Source organism: Eretmochelys imbricata, chromosome 2 (genome assembly GCF_965152235.1).
Source record: "Eretmochelys imbricata isolate rEreImb1 chromosome 2, rEreImb1.hap1, whole genome shotgun sequence".
NCBI classification, from domain to species: domain Eukaryota; kingdom Metazoa; phylum Chordata; order Testudines; family Cheloniidae; genus Eretmochelys; species Eretmochelys imbricata.
In genome coordinates this window covers 179,220,537-179,236,511 of record NC_135573.1, presented here as the reverse complement: position 1 = coordinate 179,236,511, position 15,975 = coordinate 179,220,537, and the positions used below count along the sequence as shown (strand labels likewise).

The window sequence follows — 15,975 nt, the reverse complement described above, 5'->3', positions numbered from 1 at the left end:
CCCCATCCAATGTCCCATCTCCAGCCATGGCCATTCCCAGTGCTTTAGAGGAAGGAGATTAAGGGTTTGTCTTCAGTACAGGGAGATCAAGTCTGCTGCAATCAATGCAGGACGGGGTGATTTAGTGGGTCTAGTGAAGACCTGCTAAATTGATTGTAGAGCACTCTCCGGTCAAGCCCGGTACTCCCGCACTCTGAGTAGAATAAGGTAGACGACCGGAGAGCATCTCCTGTCGACACAGCGCAATGAAGATACCATGGTAAGTCGACCTAAGTTATGTTGACTCCAGCTACATTATTCACGTAGCTGGAGTAGAGTTACTTAGGTCAACTTACCCGGGTAGTGAAGACAAGCCCTAAAAAAACCACATCCAGAATACATTAGGAGGGGGGAAAATCCTTTCCTGACCCCTGTAGTTGGCCAGCTGAAACCTTAAACATAAGCTTTTAGGAACGTAAGACATACATTGGAAGTGAGCCCCAGAGTACCCCTGCCCCCTACCCATCACAAACAAATCCGAAATATAATCACACTCATAAATTTGTCCAGTTCTCTCTTCAACCTAATTAAATTGTTTGCCTCCACAACTCCTATTGGGCCCAACACTAAAAAAAGACAGAGAGGATGACTTCTGTCCATCAACATATAGATTGAGTCCAGCACATTCTCATTGTGCCACTCTGCCTTGCTGTTCCAATAACTGTACATATATCTTAGTGACTGGGAGTCAGGAACCCCTTAGTTCTAACCCTGGCTGTGACAATGAGTTGCTGTGGCCTCCGATATGTGACTTCTAACCAAATTTTCAAACTTGAGTAGCTAAAGTTAAGTGCCTAAATCCATATTTTAGCAACAAAATAGCACTCAAATGTTAAAATATTCACTTAGAAGCCTCACACAGGCATTGTGTGGATTTGTGAGCCAATATTTGTAAGGTAATTTGTAAAGGTAAAGACTTATATTAGTACTACATATGTATATAGTATTATATAATGGTATCATAAAAATTAGAGATGGAAAATAGAACGTTAGCTCATCCAGTCCATCTCCCTTGTGTGGATAGGATTGCTCCTTGTACAGTATTGCCCCATGCTATCTGCAGTACTGGCCTTCATTCCCAAGCATTTTTAACCGTAGGTATTTCCAATTGTAAGGACTAGGAAAGTGAAAGTGCAGTCAGCATAAAACATGCATATAACATACACTAGGGAACAGGTGAAAGCAAACATACAAAACCACTAGTATTGGTGCATCAACATTTATTCCCATACAGTGGAATGTTGAATGATCTCATTATATGAAGGAATGGCGCAAATTCTATGTAGCAAATAATTTTTACACTTTTTCTTTAATATCAAAAAAGCTCTTGATAAAAGTTTGATTTTAACAGATGTAAAATAATATGTAATGCTGCTATAATTTCTAAATAGCGGTGTTTCATTCAACAAACACACTTGTGCTCACAATATTGTATGCTCACAACAAAGCTTGTTAAAGTGAAGTGTCACGGCTACAGTATTTGCTGGTTTAACAATGCAATGTTAGGAATGTTGATCCTTTTTTAATCATTACAGTTACATGTATTCCTCAGCTTTTTTTTAGGGGTTAACTTGAGATTGATATGAAAACAAAGCATTAGAACTTCCACAATGCTCTAAAACAGGAATTGGCAATCTTTGGCACGCGGCCTGCCAGGGTAAGTCCCCTGGCAGGCCGGACCAGTTTCTTTACTTGCTGTGTTTGCAGGTTCAGCTGATCGCGGTTCCCAATGGCTGCGGTTTGCTGTCCCAGGCCAATGGGGGCTGTGGGAAGGGCCAACGGATGTGCTGGCTGCTCATTCCCGCAGCTCCCATTGGCCTGGAGTGGCAAACCGTGGCCAGTGGGAGCTGCAATTGGCCGAACCTGCGGTCGCAGAAAGTAAATAAACTGGCCTGGCCCACCAGGGGGCTTACCCTGATGGGCCGAATGCCAAAGGTTGCCGATTCCTGCTCTAAAAGCATACTATTTTAGAAGCTTTTTAAAAATACTGATTTTTTTTGCTTATGGTTGTTTAGGTCAATATTTTCAAACTTGGGTGTCTAACTGAGGCATCTCAAGTGATATCCTGGCTCCAAGAAGCCAATGGGAGTTTTACTATTGACTTCAATGAAAACAGGGTTTCATCCATAATTTTTATTTAGCCACCTAATTATATGGCCTGAGTTTCAGAAAAGGTGATCATCCCCAATTCCCATTGTAATCAATGGGAACTATGGGTGCTCAGCACTTCTGAAAATTAGGCCACTTAGGTACCTAAACATAGATCTCAGACCCATATCTGCAAGGTTGAATTTCTGCATCTGCACGAAGACAATGGCTGGAGGTGCCTATCTTAGGATGCCCACATTTGGACATTTTGGCCAGAGCTTTTAGTCACTTTGTTCTTCTAGTTGTGTAAGTACACAAAGCACACATCCATTGCCACTTAGGGGGCTCACAGCTAGAAATTGCACACGTGAAAATTTCATTAGCTTGCACGCCAGCGAGCAAGATGATTATGCTGCACAGGTACGAGCATGGCTAAGGAAAGTAATATTTTTTGGGTGCTATTTGGATTTATTTGAGCATCTTTTGTTGCTTGTGCTAGATCATTTTGTTACCGAGTCAGGGTGACAAATTATGCCCTCATATAAAATACATGCAACCTTCATTAGGATTCCTATAAAAAGAAAAGGAGTACTTGTGGCACCTTAGAGACTAACAAATTTATTTGAGCTGTAGCTCACGAAAGCTTATGCTCAAATAAATTGGTTAGTCTCTAAGGTGCCACAAGTACTCCTTTTCTTTTTGCGAATACAGACTAACACGGCTGCTACTCTGAAACCTAGGATTCCTACAGTAACTTAGATCAGCATGCTAATATGTTGACACAATAAATCGGCAGACATGCAAAGGATTTTTTAAAACTTGGGGTTGTCTTTTTTTCTTCTTATTTAAGATGGATAAAGAAGGCAGGAAAGTTGGGTGCTTGCTTGTTTTTAAGAATGGTATTTTGCCCCTTAAAAAATAGAAAATATCAGGGGTTTTAAGTCTAGTATTTTTTGGTTTTGCTGCAAGATTTCTGGGGGTTCTCTGTGACATTTGTTGTGAGCTCTACCTGCTTAATTAAAGCTCAGGGGTATTGAAACTTTCACAGCCAAATGTTCATTAGGCAATGGCATTAAATAGGTGTCAGCAAAAAACAGTAGCAATGGCTTGAGCCAGGTAAGGTGCAGTCAGGAGCAGTGTAAACTGCACCACAGAGTTGTGCCAATGTACCTCATATTTAAGTTACCTCACACCTTTGCAATTTTAAGCCCTGACCCAGCAAAGCATTTAAGCACATGCTTATCCTCGAGCACATGAGTAGCTGCATCAACGTTGTCCTGGACCTTGTTCAATACGAGTGCCTTCCAGTTGTGCCAAACTGTGTGGTAGTGTAGAGGAGTTTGCTATTCCCTGTTCATAATCTCATTTGCTTGTGTGATCTAAGCAAAATTTAAAATCAGGTCCCCAGTGGTAAAATGGCTAATTGCCCACTTTACTCCTGAGATACTCTAGTCCCTCTCTTTAACATCTGCACTATAGAGTAACTGAAGGGCATGTTTACAGTAACAGAATAATATTTTCCTTCCAGTTGTTTTAAATCACTTTTCATAACAAAGCCATATTTCAGCAAATGGCAAACATGTAAATGTTACTGTTAAGCACTCTATTCTTTTGTTTCACTTTAATTTGTTCCTTTTAAAAACATTGATTTTTTTATCTAAATGTTTAAATATATTTAAAGTTATAACAACAGAAGCCAGCCTGAAGTACAATAAAAAAATTAAATGTTTCCGTTTGATGTGGTTTTGCTACACAAACACACACAGTTCAAACACTAATAGTGAAAGCGTATTTATGGCACACACACAAAAAAATTGGATAATGCACATCCCAATGCTTATTAGTAAACTATGCGTTCGACTGCTCTGAATATGATAAGCGCCATCAATCAGCTTTAATATTTCCACACATCAGTGCAAACCTACAATCTATGGTTTGCAGTGGCTTAAAATAAAAAGCAAACATTTAAAAGTAAAGTGCTACAAAAAATGTCTATGCAGAATACCGCAGTTGATGAGTTCTGTAGTAATACACATGCCACTCAAGCCAGCTTGTGACCCTCATCATGCAAGAAAGTCTTCCCTTAGGGAAATTCATAACTCATACTTTTTGGGGGGTTGCTTCTTTCTGGTCATTTCTTATTTTAGTGGTCTTTTTGGGGGTCCTCAGCACTGGGCTGGTGTTCTTAGTGTTCAGTTTTGGTGCACCACTCCGACCAGTGCGTCCAACGTTTTGATTTTTATCATGGGCTGTTCGCACCTTTTGTTCTTGCAGTCTCTGTTCCCACCTCTAGGGAAATAATTTCAAAACAAAACACTTAGAAAGAAATGTTAGCGCATTCTGAGTTAATTCATAAAAGCTAACGTAAACTGTGAACTCTAATGTAGCTCTCAGTAGCTTAATATTTTACTCTACTTACTGTCAGTATGTCACCGATGTCTACAGTAACAGCCTGGACCTGTATTCCTGGTGCAGTCAAAATTCCCATTGATTCAGTGATATTGTCAATGAAACTGGTGCAATAGATAGCTGCATACTATGGCCCTTATCCTGCAAAGGGATCTACACATGCAAAACCTAACAACTTCTTGGGACTTCAGTGAAGTCAGTGGGCATAAGGGTCTGTATGTGCATAACCTTTGCAGGACCACTACTAAATGACTTACAGAACACGCCTACTTGGCCTAGTGTTTCGCCTAAGTAGAGAGCAGTCTATCCTTTAAAAGTGTGTGTGTGTACATGTGTATATATATATATGTAAACATATCCCCATATAGGAAAGCTATATTTAATTTATGGATTAATCTTTTCACTAGACTAGAAATAACAGGGCTGATGTTAGGAATAGGACAGCTAGATGGCCACCTAAGCCACTGAATTTTTAGGGGTACAATGTGACACCTGTGAAGGACAAAGTTTGTGCGGTTTTGCCTAGGGTGACAAAATATAAAGCATCAGCCCTGTGAAGTGTTGCAGAGTGGCAGAGAGTCTTGTGTGATTCAACAACAACCGCACACAGCCCATTAAACAAAATCAAAAATACCAGTTAGTACTTAGGCTTATATTTAAAAGCAACAGGTTTAAAAGGTGATTATTTCCTGTACTGTGGACAAAAACATACTAATCACTGAACAAAATACAGTGAATAAGCACCACAACTTGTAAGATATCCATAAAACCTGTAGCGGTCTATAAATTATTGTTTAAGCAGGTTTTGAGATGTCTAATTATGTAGTCAGACATGACAAAGGTGCTATCTGAAGGCCATTAAATCACACCATGAGCCAGAGAGGAGGCATGAGGTTAAAGGCTGAGTGTTTTCAAATGCCCAAGTCACATGGTAATGGTTCCATAAATCACAGCCTGTGCTGCCTTATTGCTATTATAATCTAGTTTTACTTTTTCCCCCATTTCTTTTTTTTAACTCTTTTTAAAAGTGTGTTTCCCCATTTCATAGGTAGTTTATAGTCAAAGGACTGGATAAAAAGAATAATAAAATGTAGCAGACACACAGCTGCAGCAAAGAGTTGATTTGTAGCTTAAAAACTTCTTTAGGGAAAAATGAGCCTTCTTTCTCTCCTCCCTGGCATTCTCCAGCCAGCCAATAATTAAAAGCAAAAAAAAAAAAAAAAATAAAAATAGTATGATCTCAGCCCATTATTTAATTCTTTGCAAACTTTTTTCAGAACTAAGAGGCAAACAAACCCTGCCTCCAATTGCTAATGTGCTCAGGCTCCATGCTGAGCACAGCTGAATCAGGACTCCATAACACCCTGTCCATGGTGGATCTCTGCCCTGGGACTTACAGGAAGATTTGTGAGCAGGCCGGGGGTTGGTGGTGGTGGTGGTCAGTGACCTTGTAAAGTCAGGGAGAAGTGCGCTATGTCTACTCCTCCTCCCCATGCAGAAGGAGGTACAATGTAGCTGCACAGGCATCCAGGCCAGTTAAGGTCCAGTCTGCAACCCATTGAAATCAATGGGGTGACTCCCAATAAGTTCAGTAGACTTTGCGTGGGACCTTAGTGCATAGGATTCCATGCCTCAGTCCTGCAATGTTTCTAAATGGATCAAAGCCTGTTTACATTGGCTTTATTCCGTGCAATAGGATTTGGCCTCACTCTCATATTCACTTTGTAATGAGCACTGTATACTTAACAATGATAGAAAAAAGAAAAGGAGTACTTGTGGCACCTTAGAAACTAACCAATTTATTTGAGCATAAGCTTTCGTGAGCTACATGCATCCGATGAAGTGAGCTGTAGCTCACGAAAGCTTATGCTCAAATAAATTGGTTAGTCTCTAAGGTGCCACAAGTACTCCTTTTCTTTTTGCGAATACAGACTAACACGGATGCTACTCTGAAACGTTAACAACGATAGGTTATCATTCACAGGTTAATGCATTAGCAACTCTATGAAAATAATTCACAAGTTCATTGTTGTAACAAATCAGTGTTTAAGAAAAGAACACTAACATAAAACATTTACATATTCAAAATATTTTAGATTTTTGTTAAATGTTTATGATTAAATGTTCATAGATGTTTGTTGTAAAAATTGTTTTCTTCTAAGAAAATTATAAACATATAAATGTCTCATCATGAGAAACCCTCTCCAAAATTTAAGGCCAAAATATTCAAACTTACACACTTAAATGTACATTTAGTCATCTAAATAGAAGTCCGACTTACAGTGGTGCTGGCTCAATATCTCTGAAATTCAGGTCATTTATTTAGGTGCTCACATAGATTTTGATGGCTGACTTTTTATTAAGAATGTAAGAATTACTTTAATTGGTTATATTTACCTTATATCTTTTATCTAGCTGATCTTTCCATTTTTCAACTAAACATCCATCAAGAAGCATCAACCTAAAATTTTTAAAAGATAAAAATGTGAGCTATAGCTAGTTTCCTATATACAAGGTATCTAAAAGATATGATCCCTGATTTTATATGCTTAGTCATCATTCCAGTTGATTTACCTTAGACAAAAAATATTTTCCAAAGGGAACCAGTCAGGTCAAAATGATCCCAAATTTAAGTTTTCCACAAATAAACTTTTGCAAACCTAAGACCAACAGAAATGTTTCCATTATTAATTTTTAAATTCTAATGAAAACACTGTTTTAAAAAATATCAAGATTTCCCTGACATGTTTGCAACCCATACAACATAGGCATTGTGCTGGTGCCTATGAAACACTTCAGAATCTGTGTCCTTACCTGCCATAGTGCTGTAGGTGAAAGATACCCCAGCTTCACCAGGTATAAAGAAGAATGATGGGTTGGGTAGCATGTCCCATGACACTCCATTTAATTAATCTCTCTCTCTGTCTAACTATATCTGTATCGTGAAGGACAGCACAAGGCCCAATCGTTTCAGTCTCTCACTGGAACAATTGCTGGGCAGAAACTGTATGCCTCCATACCCCCCACTGTCAGACAGAGAGGGTCTCTATGCTGGTCCAACACAGGCTGCAGCCAAGGGCCATGGTGGGTTGGGGTAGAGGAAAGGCCGGGGTAGAGGGAGCAGGTCGGGGATCTGAACTTATGGGGCTCCAGTGGCCCTATCGCACAGTGACATAGAGGGGCTTCTGCTGTAACTCCAGCTGGGAAATGTCACAGGAGAAAGAGTACACATGATTATACACTGTGGTATAAAGATTTCATTGGCACTTATTTATGACAATTGTATTACTCATGAGAAACATAAACCTCTGAAGCAGCTGGTAGAGGCCACTATCAGACATAGAATAATAGACTAGATGGGCCCACTGGTTTGATCCAGTAGAACAATATTAATACTCCCATGTCCCTAACCACAAATGAGTTATGCAGGTATAAAAACTTTATACCACACTGTCCAATCTTACATTTTGTTTGTCTTGCATAACTGCATGTCACTCTGAAGCCTAGAATGTCTGTTGAGTCAATGTGAAGTAATGGAAACAGCTATAAGCATGGTTGACAGCTCTTTTTCAGAATATCCCCAGCAGGGCTTAAATTCTTACAAAGTATTTCCAGGACCCTGCACACACCCCAGCCCAACATGCAATAAACACTCCAGGGGGGGTTGAAAACATTAACCGGAGTTCCACTCTGGACAGCTCCAGCTGAATTTAAGCCCTGATCTCCAGGTTCAATCATCACTGGGATTTGCTGTCTGTTACCCATCAGTGTTTAAGCTCTCAGCCACACTGACTTTATGAATTACAGCCATGCAGTGTACAGCCATAGTAAGGCATGTATTTATGCCATGCCAAGAGTCCTAGAGTATTATGATAGCAGACGTAACTCAACCAATCAGCAGCCGCTAATTTGCATGCAACAATTTCATTGGGTGTATGAGGGAGACTGCACACAGATGGTGGACTACTTGACCTAAATGCCACACCCATGTGACAGCACAAGCTTTCAGCTACTAGTATTTGCATTTTTTTCCCCTGTAAAGTTAGCTGGCCATAGTACAAGAGAGCTATAGTACAGGCCGCAGAATGAGAAATATAAAATTGTAACTACAGAATGTCGGAAGCCTCTAACAAAAGCTTAAAATAATTTAATCTAAAAATCATATCATCACAGTTTTAAGGTCTGATATCTCACAATCTAGAATCATGTGTTGTTGTCTCACTGGGAGGCTGGGATTTCCAAACCTCCATGCTATAAAGCACACATTTCAGACCCTCATTGATCATGAGATATCAGACCTTAAACCTATTGAGTAGTCGAGGCAATGCAATCCTGCAATAATTTTCCAGACTTTGCAGATATCAATTAAGATGCACGCATTAATCAGCTGAAGAAAGCAAAACATTGATATAAATATGCCTGATTCCATATGACATTTAACTGCTAATCGGGCATCTGCACTACCTAATATAGGGCCTGATTCTCCACTGTCTTGCACCCCAGGTAGTCATGTACACAGTGCAAAGTGAGTATAAAATGGTACCATGCAGAGCTTTGCACAGATGTAAATGACTAAACAGATAACAACGCAGTGGAGAATCTGGCCAATATTATAGACCACTCCTTCCCTCCTCTAGTATTGATTATAGAAAAAAATAGTATCATTAATCTGAAGGGGAAATCATTATGAATGAAACCACAATGTGATATTTCCTTCAGTGCTGATGTCACTTCAGCTCAAAACTAGTTATTGGGTGAAATCCTGGTCCCATTGAAATCAATAGGTGTTTGCCATCAACTTCAAGGGAGACAGGATTTTATCAGTTGTGACTTCTGACATTGTAAAAAGCCACTGTAACTCAAAACCTTCTGTTTATATACAACTGAGTTCAACAGGAAACATATAACAGTTTTTTCAAATCCATTTTAGCAGAGCATATGAAAATAAAAACCTCAATAACCTTTCCAAATCATTCACAACATATTTGGTGATTAGTTTCGTTTTCCACAGTAATAAAAAAGCAGATGGTGATCTTTCACTGGTTTTCTCTCTGATTCCTGCTGGGTAGTTTGGGGTGGTTAGCCCAGAGGGGTAATAATTTCAAATAAAGTTGCGGTGGCCACATTTTACCATGCTACACATCTGAGTCTCCTTTCCATGTACACATCAAAGTTTGTAAGTATGTGTTGTAGGTCAGAGTTCAGGTTGCTTATGAAATGTGTAAGTGAATTTTGAAATGTTAATGTTGTTACCTGAAGCCATGGTCTTGTAAAAGTAATAGAATATTTATATATTTTCCCCTGAACTGTATATGGGATACTAATCAGGGGAATTAAACTCAGCACTAGGTTCACATGTGCTTCTGAACAGAGAAAATGGCCTTTTCTTGCTTGCTTGCTTGCTTGCCTGCTTTCTATTAAGCTTGACTACAGTACATTTCTGCACTGCATTGTAATTGCTTACCTTGAATGCCATTCATAACACATAATGAGAACATCTTGATTTGGGAGAAGATGTGGACACTGGCAGGATGAATTAGTAAGAAGAGGCACTTGAGACCGAGGAATGGGCACTGAAGATTTAAGTATCTCTTTCACTTCAACCACTGTAGTTATTTCATTGCAGCTACCTCTCTCTACACCCTTTACTTTAGCATGAATAACTGCAAGTAGGAAAATATATAGGCAAAGAAAATTATAATGTAAATTAATAAGAACTATTAATATGAGTAAAAGTTGTTTTTTCACTCCTTACATGTTGTTATGATTAGCTAAAAATATTTGTCATAAAGATTTACCATGAAATGGTATTTGTCATAAATATAAATGACAAATGACAAATAAATATTTGTCAAAGAATTACCATGAAATCCACACTGTTTTAAATAATAAACCATTTAAACTACTGATGTCTAGATTACATCTAAAAACTGGATACATTTTCCAGGTGTAAATTAATTACGTCAAACATACTGTAAAAAAAAACATTGATTTTAAATGAAAAGCTGAAAAATTAATAGGCTAAGGTTTTCACAATGTATATAGTTTATAGTCTTCCTTCAAATAAAAGTCTTTGAGAAACTGTTTTAAAAGTGGTATCTCAACTGTGGATTTTACCCAGAATAGAGACCCAAATACAATATCCATTGACTCTTGTTACCTGACTATATAAAGGAGAAATTAAGATTGTATTTGGACTCTGGAATGCTAAACATCCTGAAGAAAACTATACACCTATGTGGATTTAAGAAAGGACCACTCATTAGTCTCAAAGGACACACCTCATCAGCGGCGCATCCTGTACCTGAGCAGTGTCTCCACTTTCTTTTGTAACATTTTTTATTCCATCTCCAATAAATAACATTAATAACTTGCAAATTCTAGAAATATAGCAAGGTTTCACATAAAGGAGGAATAATATCTATTGAGAACAGTAGCTATAACAATCTGTGCTATCTGTGTTAACAGTAACTATAACAAAATCTGTAGCATCCACATAGTGTTTTAGGGATATTGGTGACATTTTCAAAAGCATTTAAGTGAGTTAACAGTCTATGTCCCATTTTCAAAAGTTACTGAAACATTATGGATTTGGGGTCCTATGTAACTTAAATGCTTTTGAAAATGTCTACCCATAATCTTTACATGAATTTTTAGTTGGAAATTTGCTTTACAATTAAAAAGCTGAAGACTTCATACAGACGTACTATAAAATATGATTGTTGTTGGGAACTGTTTACAAAATAAGCTATAATATCATAGCTAAACCCAGATAACCATCAGTGATTCTTTTGTATTTACAACTAAACAGTACCCCCCAATCAACTGGAAGAATGCGTTAGTTGCAGTGCTTAATTTGTGCCAGGACTTGCCAGTGCTCAGTCCCGGCACCTCTAGGCTTGGCAGTTCACAGCCCCAGCACCTCTGGGCTTGCTGCATCAGTTATGAATATTAAAAAAAATTGCTTGAGCCCCAGCACCTCTTTCATTACAAATTACTGGTTAACTGTATATACTATTTAAAGGGGATTTCTAGCAAAAACTGGATTTGTACTTCAACTTTTCTCCCACTTTATCTCCCCAGCCCACTTCAAATGGTAACTCTCCTATTGATTTCACTGAGGGCAGAACAAGGCCCTGCATCTCAAAGCTAAAATCTTGAATACAAATGTCGTCAATGGAATGCAGTGTTTTCAGCTCTTTTAAATGTAGGACCAGTAGCGGCATCTTTCTTCAGCAACACTCCTGTTGAAGTCAATGGAAACAGGATTGGGCCAAACATGATTTAAAAAATTCTATTTCAGAATACAGACATTTTAAGTTACCATATATATTTATATGCACACACAGAGTACAGATGTATGTATATATTACACAATGCAGAATCTCAGTGTTCCACCAAATGATAGTGTGTGTTGTAGAGAGAGAGAGATTAGGAAATTAGATATTAGAAAATATTAATGTTTCATATAAGTGCATCAGAATGCAACAATTTAAAAGAAATGTGTTTGCAGTTTGCTTTGTAAGGTTAATATCACAACTGTCTTGCTAATAGCAAACTAAATTTGAATTAAAGGATTATTTAACAACAAAGACTTAAGCACGTACCCAAACATTTTTGTTTTAATTTGATATTGAATATAAGTTTTTTTAAACTTCCTATCCATTGCTTAAAATAAGAAAATTAAAATAATATCCTCCCAGAAACAGTCACTGTAAACTGCAATAAACCATAATATTACATATTAAACTCACAGCTCACTTTGCATTCACTCTTAATCTTACAGACTTGTTATTGAAAGAAGAACTAAATTATAAATAAATATTTTGAGTTCCTCTGGTCAGAAATCCTTTTTGTGGCTGGGCACTTGTCAAAATGCCATACAATGTACAATAAAACCCACGGGCTAGATCTCAGCTGGCGTATGTTGTCACAGCTCCATAGACCTCAATAGAGCTATGAAAATTCACATAAGTTAAGGATCTGGCCATTGCACTCTAATGGCTAGTATGCAAAATATAGTAAGTATTCTATGACTTAATTTGTGATTAAATAAAACAAAAAAGTTGCTTTTTAGGCTTTTCATGTCTCTCCAATTTCAGTGTTTTCACATGAACTCATTTCATCGAGTGAGAACTGCACAGTAGTGCTTACTTGATCAATCAAGATTCCAATTTGTTCCAGCTGAAATAGCAAAATAAAAATGACAGGTTTCAGAGTAACAGCCGTGTTAGTCTGTATTCGCAAAAAGAAAAGGAGTACTTGTGGCACCTTAGAGACTAACCAATTTATTTGAGCATGAGCTTTCGTGAGCTACAGCTCACTTCGAAGTGAGCTGTAGCTCACGAAAGCTCATGCTCAAATAAATTGGTTAGTCTCTAAGGTGCCACAAGTACTCCTTTTCTTTTTGAAAATAAAAATGGCAAGTCATAGGATCTCCAGCTATTTTGTGACTTGTCACTAGACTGAGTCGCGTTAAACAACGTCAGGAAAATTTAGAAACAGCTCACATGACCCTCTCCATTTTTGCTAAACAATCTGTCCCACTAAGTTGTGTTAGACCGGTCTGTATTCTAAAAACACTACAACAAGTTTGTGATTTTAATGACTACGTTAACTTTAGATATTTGTTTCTTCTTGTTTTTCGGGAAAACAAGGATTCGGGAGCAACATCGTTTAAAGTGCCAGATAAAACTGCTTCTTTATGATTCATGTATTGATTTAACCTTAAAACCTACGCTGTGGCTTGTCATGGATTACAAGCAGAGGAGCTATAATAATTTGATAATACCAAAAGAAGCAGGGGAAGGGAACTGGAAGATAGTGCGATTATAGAGAAATTTTGCCAAGAGTTGAAAATGAGATTATTTCACTGGTTGACTTACTGTAGCTGTAGTTTTTGGTCAGGTACGTTGTCAGGGTAGGCTTTATCTTCCGGCACTTGCATCGAGCTTCAAAGAAAAAAACCCAAGATCATAAGGAAAAATTACAAATTAATGTCAATTACAGAATTATTTTCGAGAGAAATAAAGGGCGACCCTTACGAAGACGCACCATGGTTTAGATTCTTGCAGTTAGACTCATGAGGTTTTTCTTGGACCATTACATCTTGAGTAAAATCCATCCACTTCACATCTATTTAAAAAACATACAAAATAAGATTTGCGAAGAACGTGGTTTCTGCTACCGAAAAGAAATGAACACAAGAAGATACGGGGAAAAAAAAATCATCTCTGATATCTCCGAATCACTTCTCCAGCACACACATCTTGTGGAGCATTTAAAATAGTTAATCTGTCCTAAAAACAACAGATTCACTATATTTTTGAAAATATGTCTGCATCAGGTCTGACACTTGTTTTTTTTAACAGCACTGTAAATGGTTTTAAAGAAGGGAATAAGATCTGCAATATATAATTGTATGATTGCTAGTTCGCTTCATGGCCAAAAGCCTAATTTTGTGTAGTGCACTGCCAATTTGACACTCACAGTTGAAAGGCATGCTTAAACATCACTATTAAATGTTTACTTATGCCTAACTCTAAATCCTCTCTCGTTTTGACTAGTAACACCAGTGAGATTTGGAGAGGATATTGGAGTCCTTCTGCCCTGATTGGCTTTTCAGTGTTCTCAGAAAAGCTGCCTGCCCATAGGAAATTCAATCTCTTCTTGTTTGGGTTTGTTTGTTTGTTGCTGAGAAGCCTTTTTTAAAAAAAAGACAAATATTTTAACTACCCGAGAGAGTAGTTGCAATCCTCGCCAAAACCTGTCTCTGTGTTATATTTGAGAGACAGATTGCCTACACAGTGCTGGAGCTTCTGGAGCTCTGTGCTTTTGGGACCCACTTAACTAAAGCTTTCTGCTTTCCAGAGACTTGGTGAAGAAGGGCACAAATCTGAATTCAAAATTGCCACCTTATAATCAAGGTTCTTTACTCCATGAGCCCTGCCTTTGTGTATCCGTCCCCCTCCCACCACGCACACACACACGCCCCCTGGGGGGGGGGTCCCTCCTCACCTTCAGGGACATCGGTGACTATGGCTTCAGGAGATATGCAGACCCCTCGGTCATACACAGGCAGGTCATCGCAAGCCAGGCTTTCGGGCCAGCTGTGGTTGTACCTCTTCATGATGGGCTCGCATCCATCGCGGGCTCTTTGGCACACAGATTTGCAGGGTTTGATGGGGTCGTGGAGGAACTCCAGGGTGCAGATAGGGGCATACATGGCGCACAGGAAGAAGCTGAGCACCTGGCTGCAGCTGATGTCCACCAGCTCCTGATACTGCTCGATGGCCAGGATGGCATTCTCCTGGGTACTGTGGTGCAGGTGATTGGGCATCCTGGTGATGTTCCAGGGCATGGTCTTGCACATGGGGATGCGCACAGCCTCGCAGGGAGCACCATGCACCCCTGTGCTGACCCGGAGCCACAGAAAGAGCGCTGCCAAGGTTGCTAGCATTTTCCCAGCCTTTAGCTGCGGGACTAAAGTCTGGCGCTCCGGAGACTCTCGGCTTCCTCTCCCGAAGTCTTGGGTAATCAGTCTCACAGGCTGATCCTGTCGCTCATTCAGCTTTCAGTGGAAAGGGCTAAAGAGATGCTGGTCTATCCCAGTTCTTCCCTATCACTTTGGCACATAAAAACCACAGGCAAAGATGAACTTCTATAGCTCCTTGTGCCTCAGTGCTAAAAGACACAGAGCTTCTCTCTTGTTCCAAAGTTCAAACGATCTGAGCTTTACAGACAGCCATGGAAATTGCAGGGCCATATTTATACCAGTGCCACAAGTGACGTGGGGGTTGGTCTTTCTTCTTGGCAGCATCATTCGTTTGGGGTGTGTGTATGTTTGTTTTTCTTTTCAGACAGGGTGACATCACCTCCACTCGGTTTAATCCCAGGGCGACATCACTAAATTTCTCATTGCGCCTCAAGATAAATTTCAGCAAGCCATTCAGTGTTGATCTGTGCAATAAATTCTCTCAAGACGAGAGAGAGAAAAAAACCCGCCTCCCTCATCTACCTCGGTCTGCAAATTCACTGGCAGAATTAAGAGACAAGGAGGGGAAGTTCAATAGGAGCAAGGACGGTACTCTTTTAAGCAGTTCTGAACTTTATGCCCTTTTCCTACATTTTCAGTGACAAAGCACAGAAACTTTTGCAGCTTTTTAAAAAACGCTGTTATTATTTCTGTCGCCTGTAGGTGGTTACGCAGTTACTACAATGGCTCCAGAGGTAGATACAGCATGTGAAACTTAGACTTTACAACAACATCAAAAAACAAAACAAACAAACAAACAAAAAAAAGAAATATACAAACTGGTTAATTACTTTTTCTGGAAACGATCTTGGATGGGGCAGCAGCTGCAGCCAATCCGAGCCTCGAGTGAACCTCAGTGCACAGCTCCAATAGTCGTGTTGCACCTGCTATTAGAAATCCCATTA

At 39.1% G+C, this 15,975-nt stretch overlaps 1 protein-coding gene across 1 annotated transcript; it reads right to left on the bottom strand.

The window, feature by feature from the left end:
- Positions 1-4,227: 4,227 nt before the first annotated feature.
- Positions 4,228-14,995, bottom strand: SFRP4 (secreted frizzled related protein 4). Its single transcript, XM_077809227.1, has 6 exons — positions 14,554-14,995; positions 13,591-13,671; positions 13,422-13,487; positions 10,001-10,199; positions 6,934-6,997; positions 4,228-4,416 (listed from the first exon to the last, which is right to left on the bottom strand). The coding sequence occupies exons 1-6, from the start codon at positions 14,993-14,995 to the stop codon at positions 4,228-4,230; spliced, it is 1,041 nt and encodes a 346-aa protein (XP_077665353.1).
- Between the last annotated feature and the right edge of the window lie 980 nt (positions 14,996-15,975).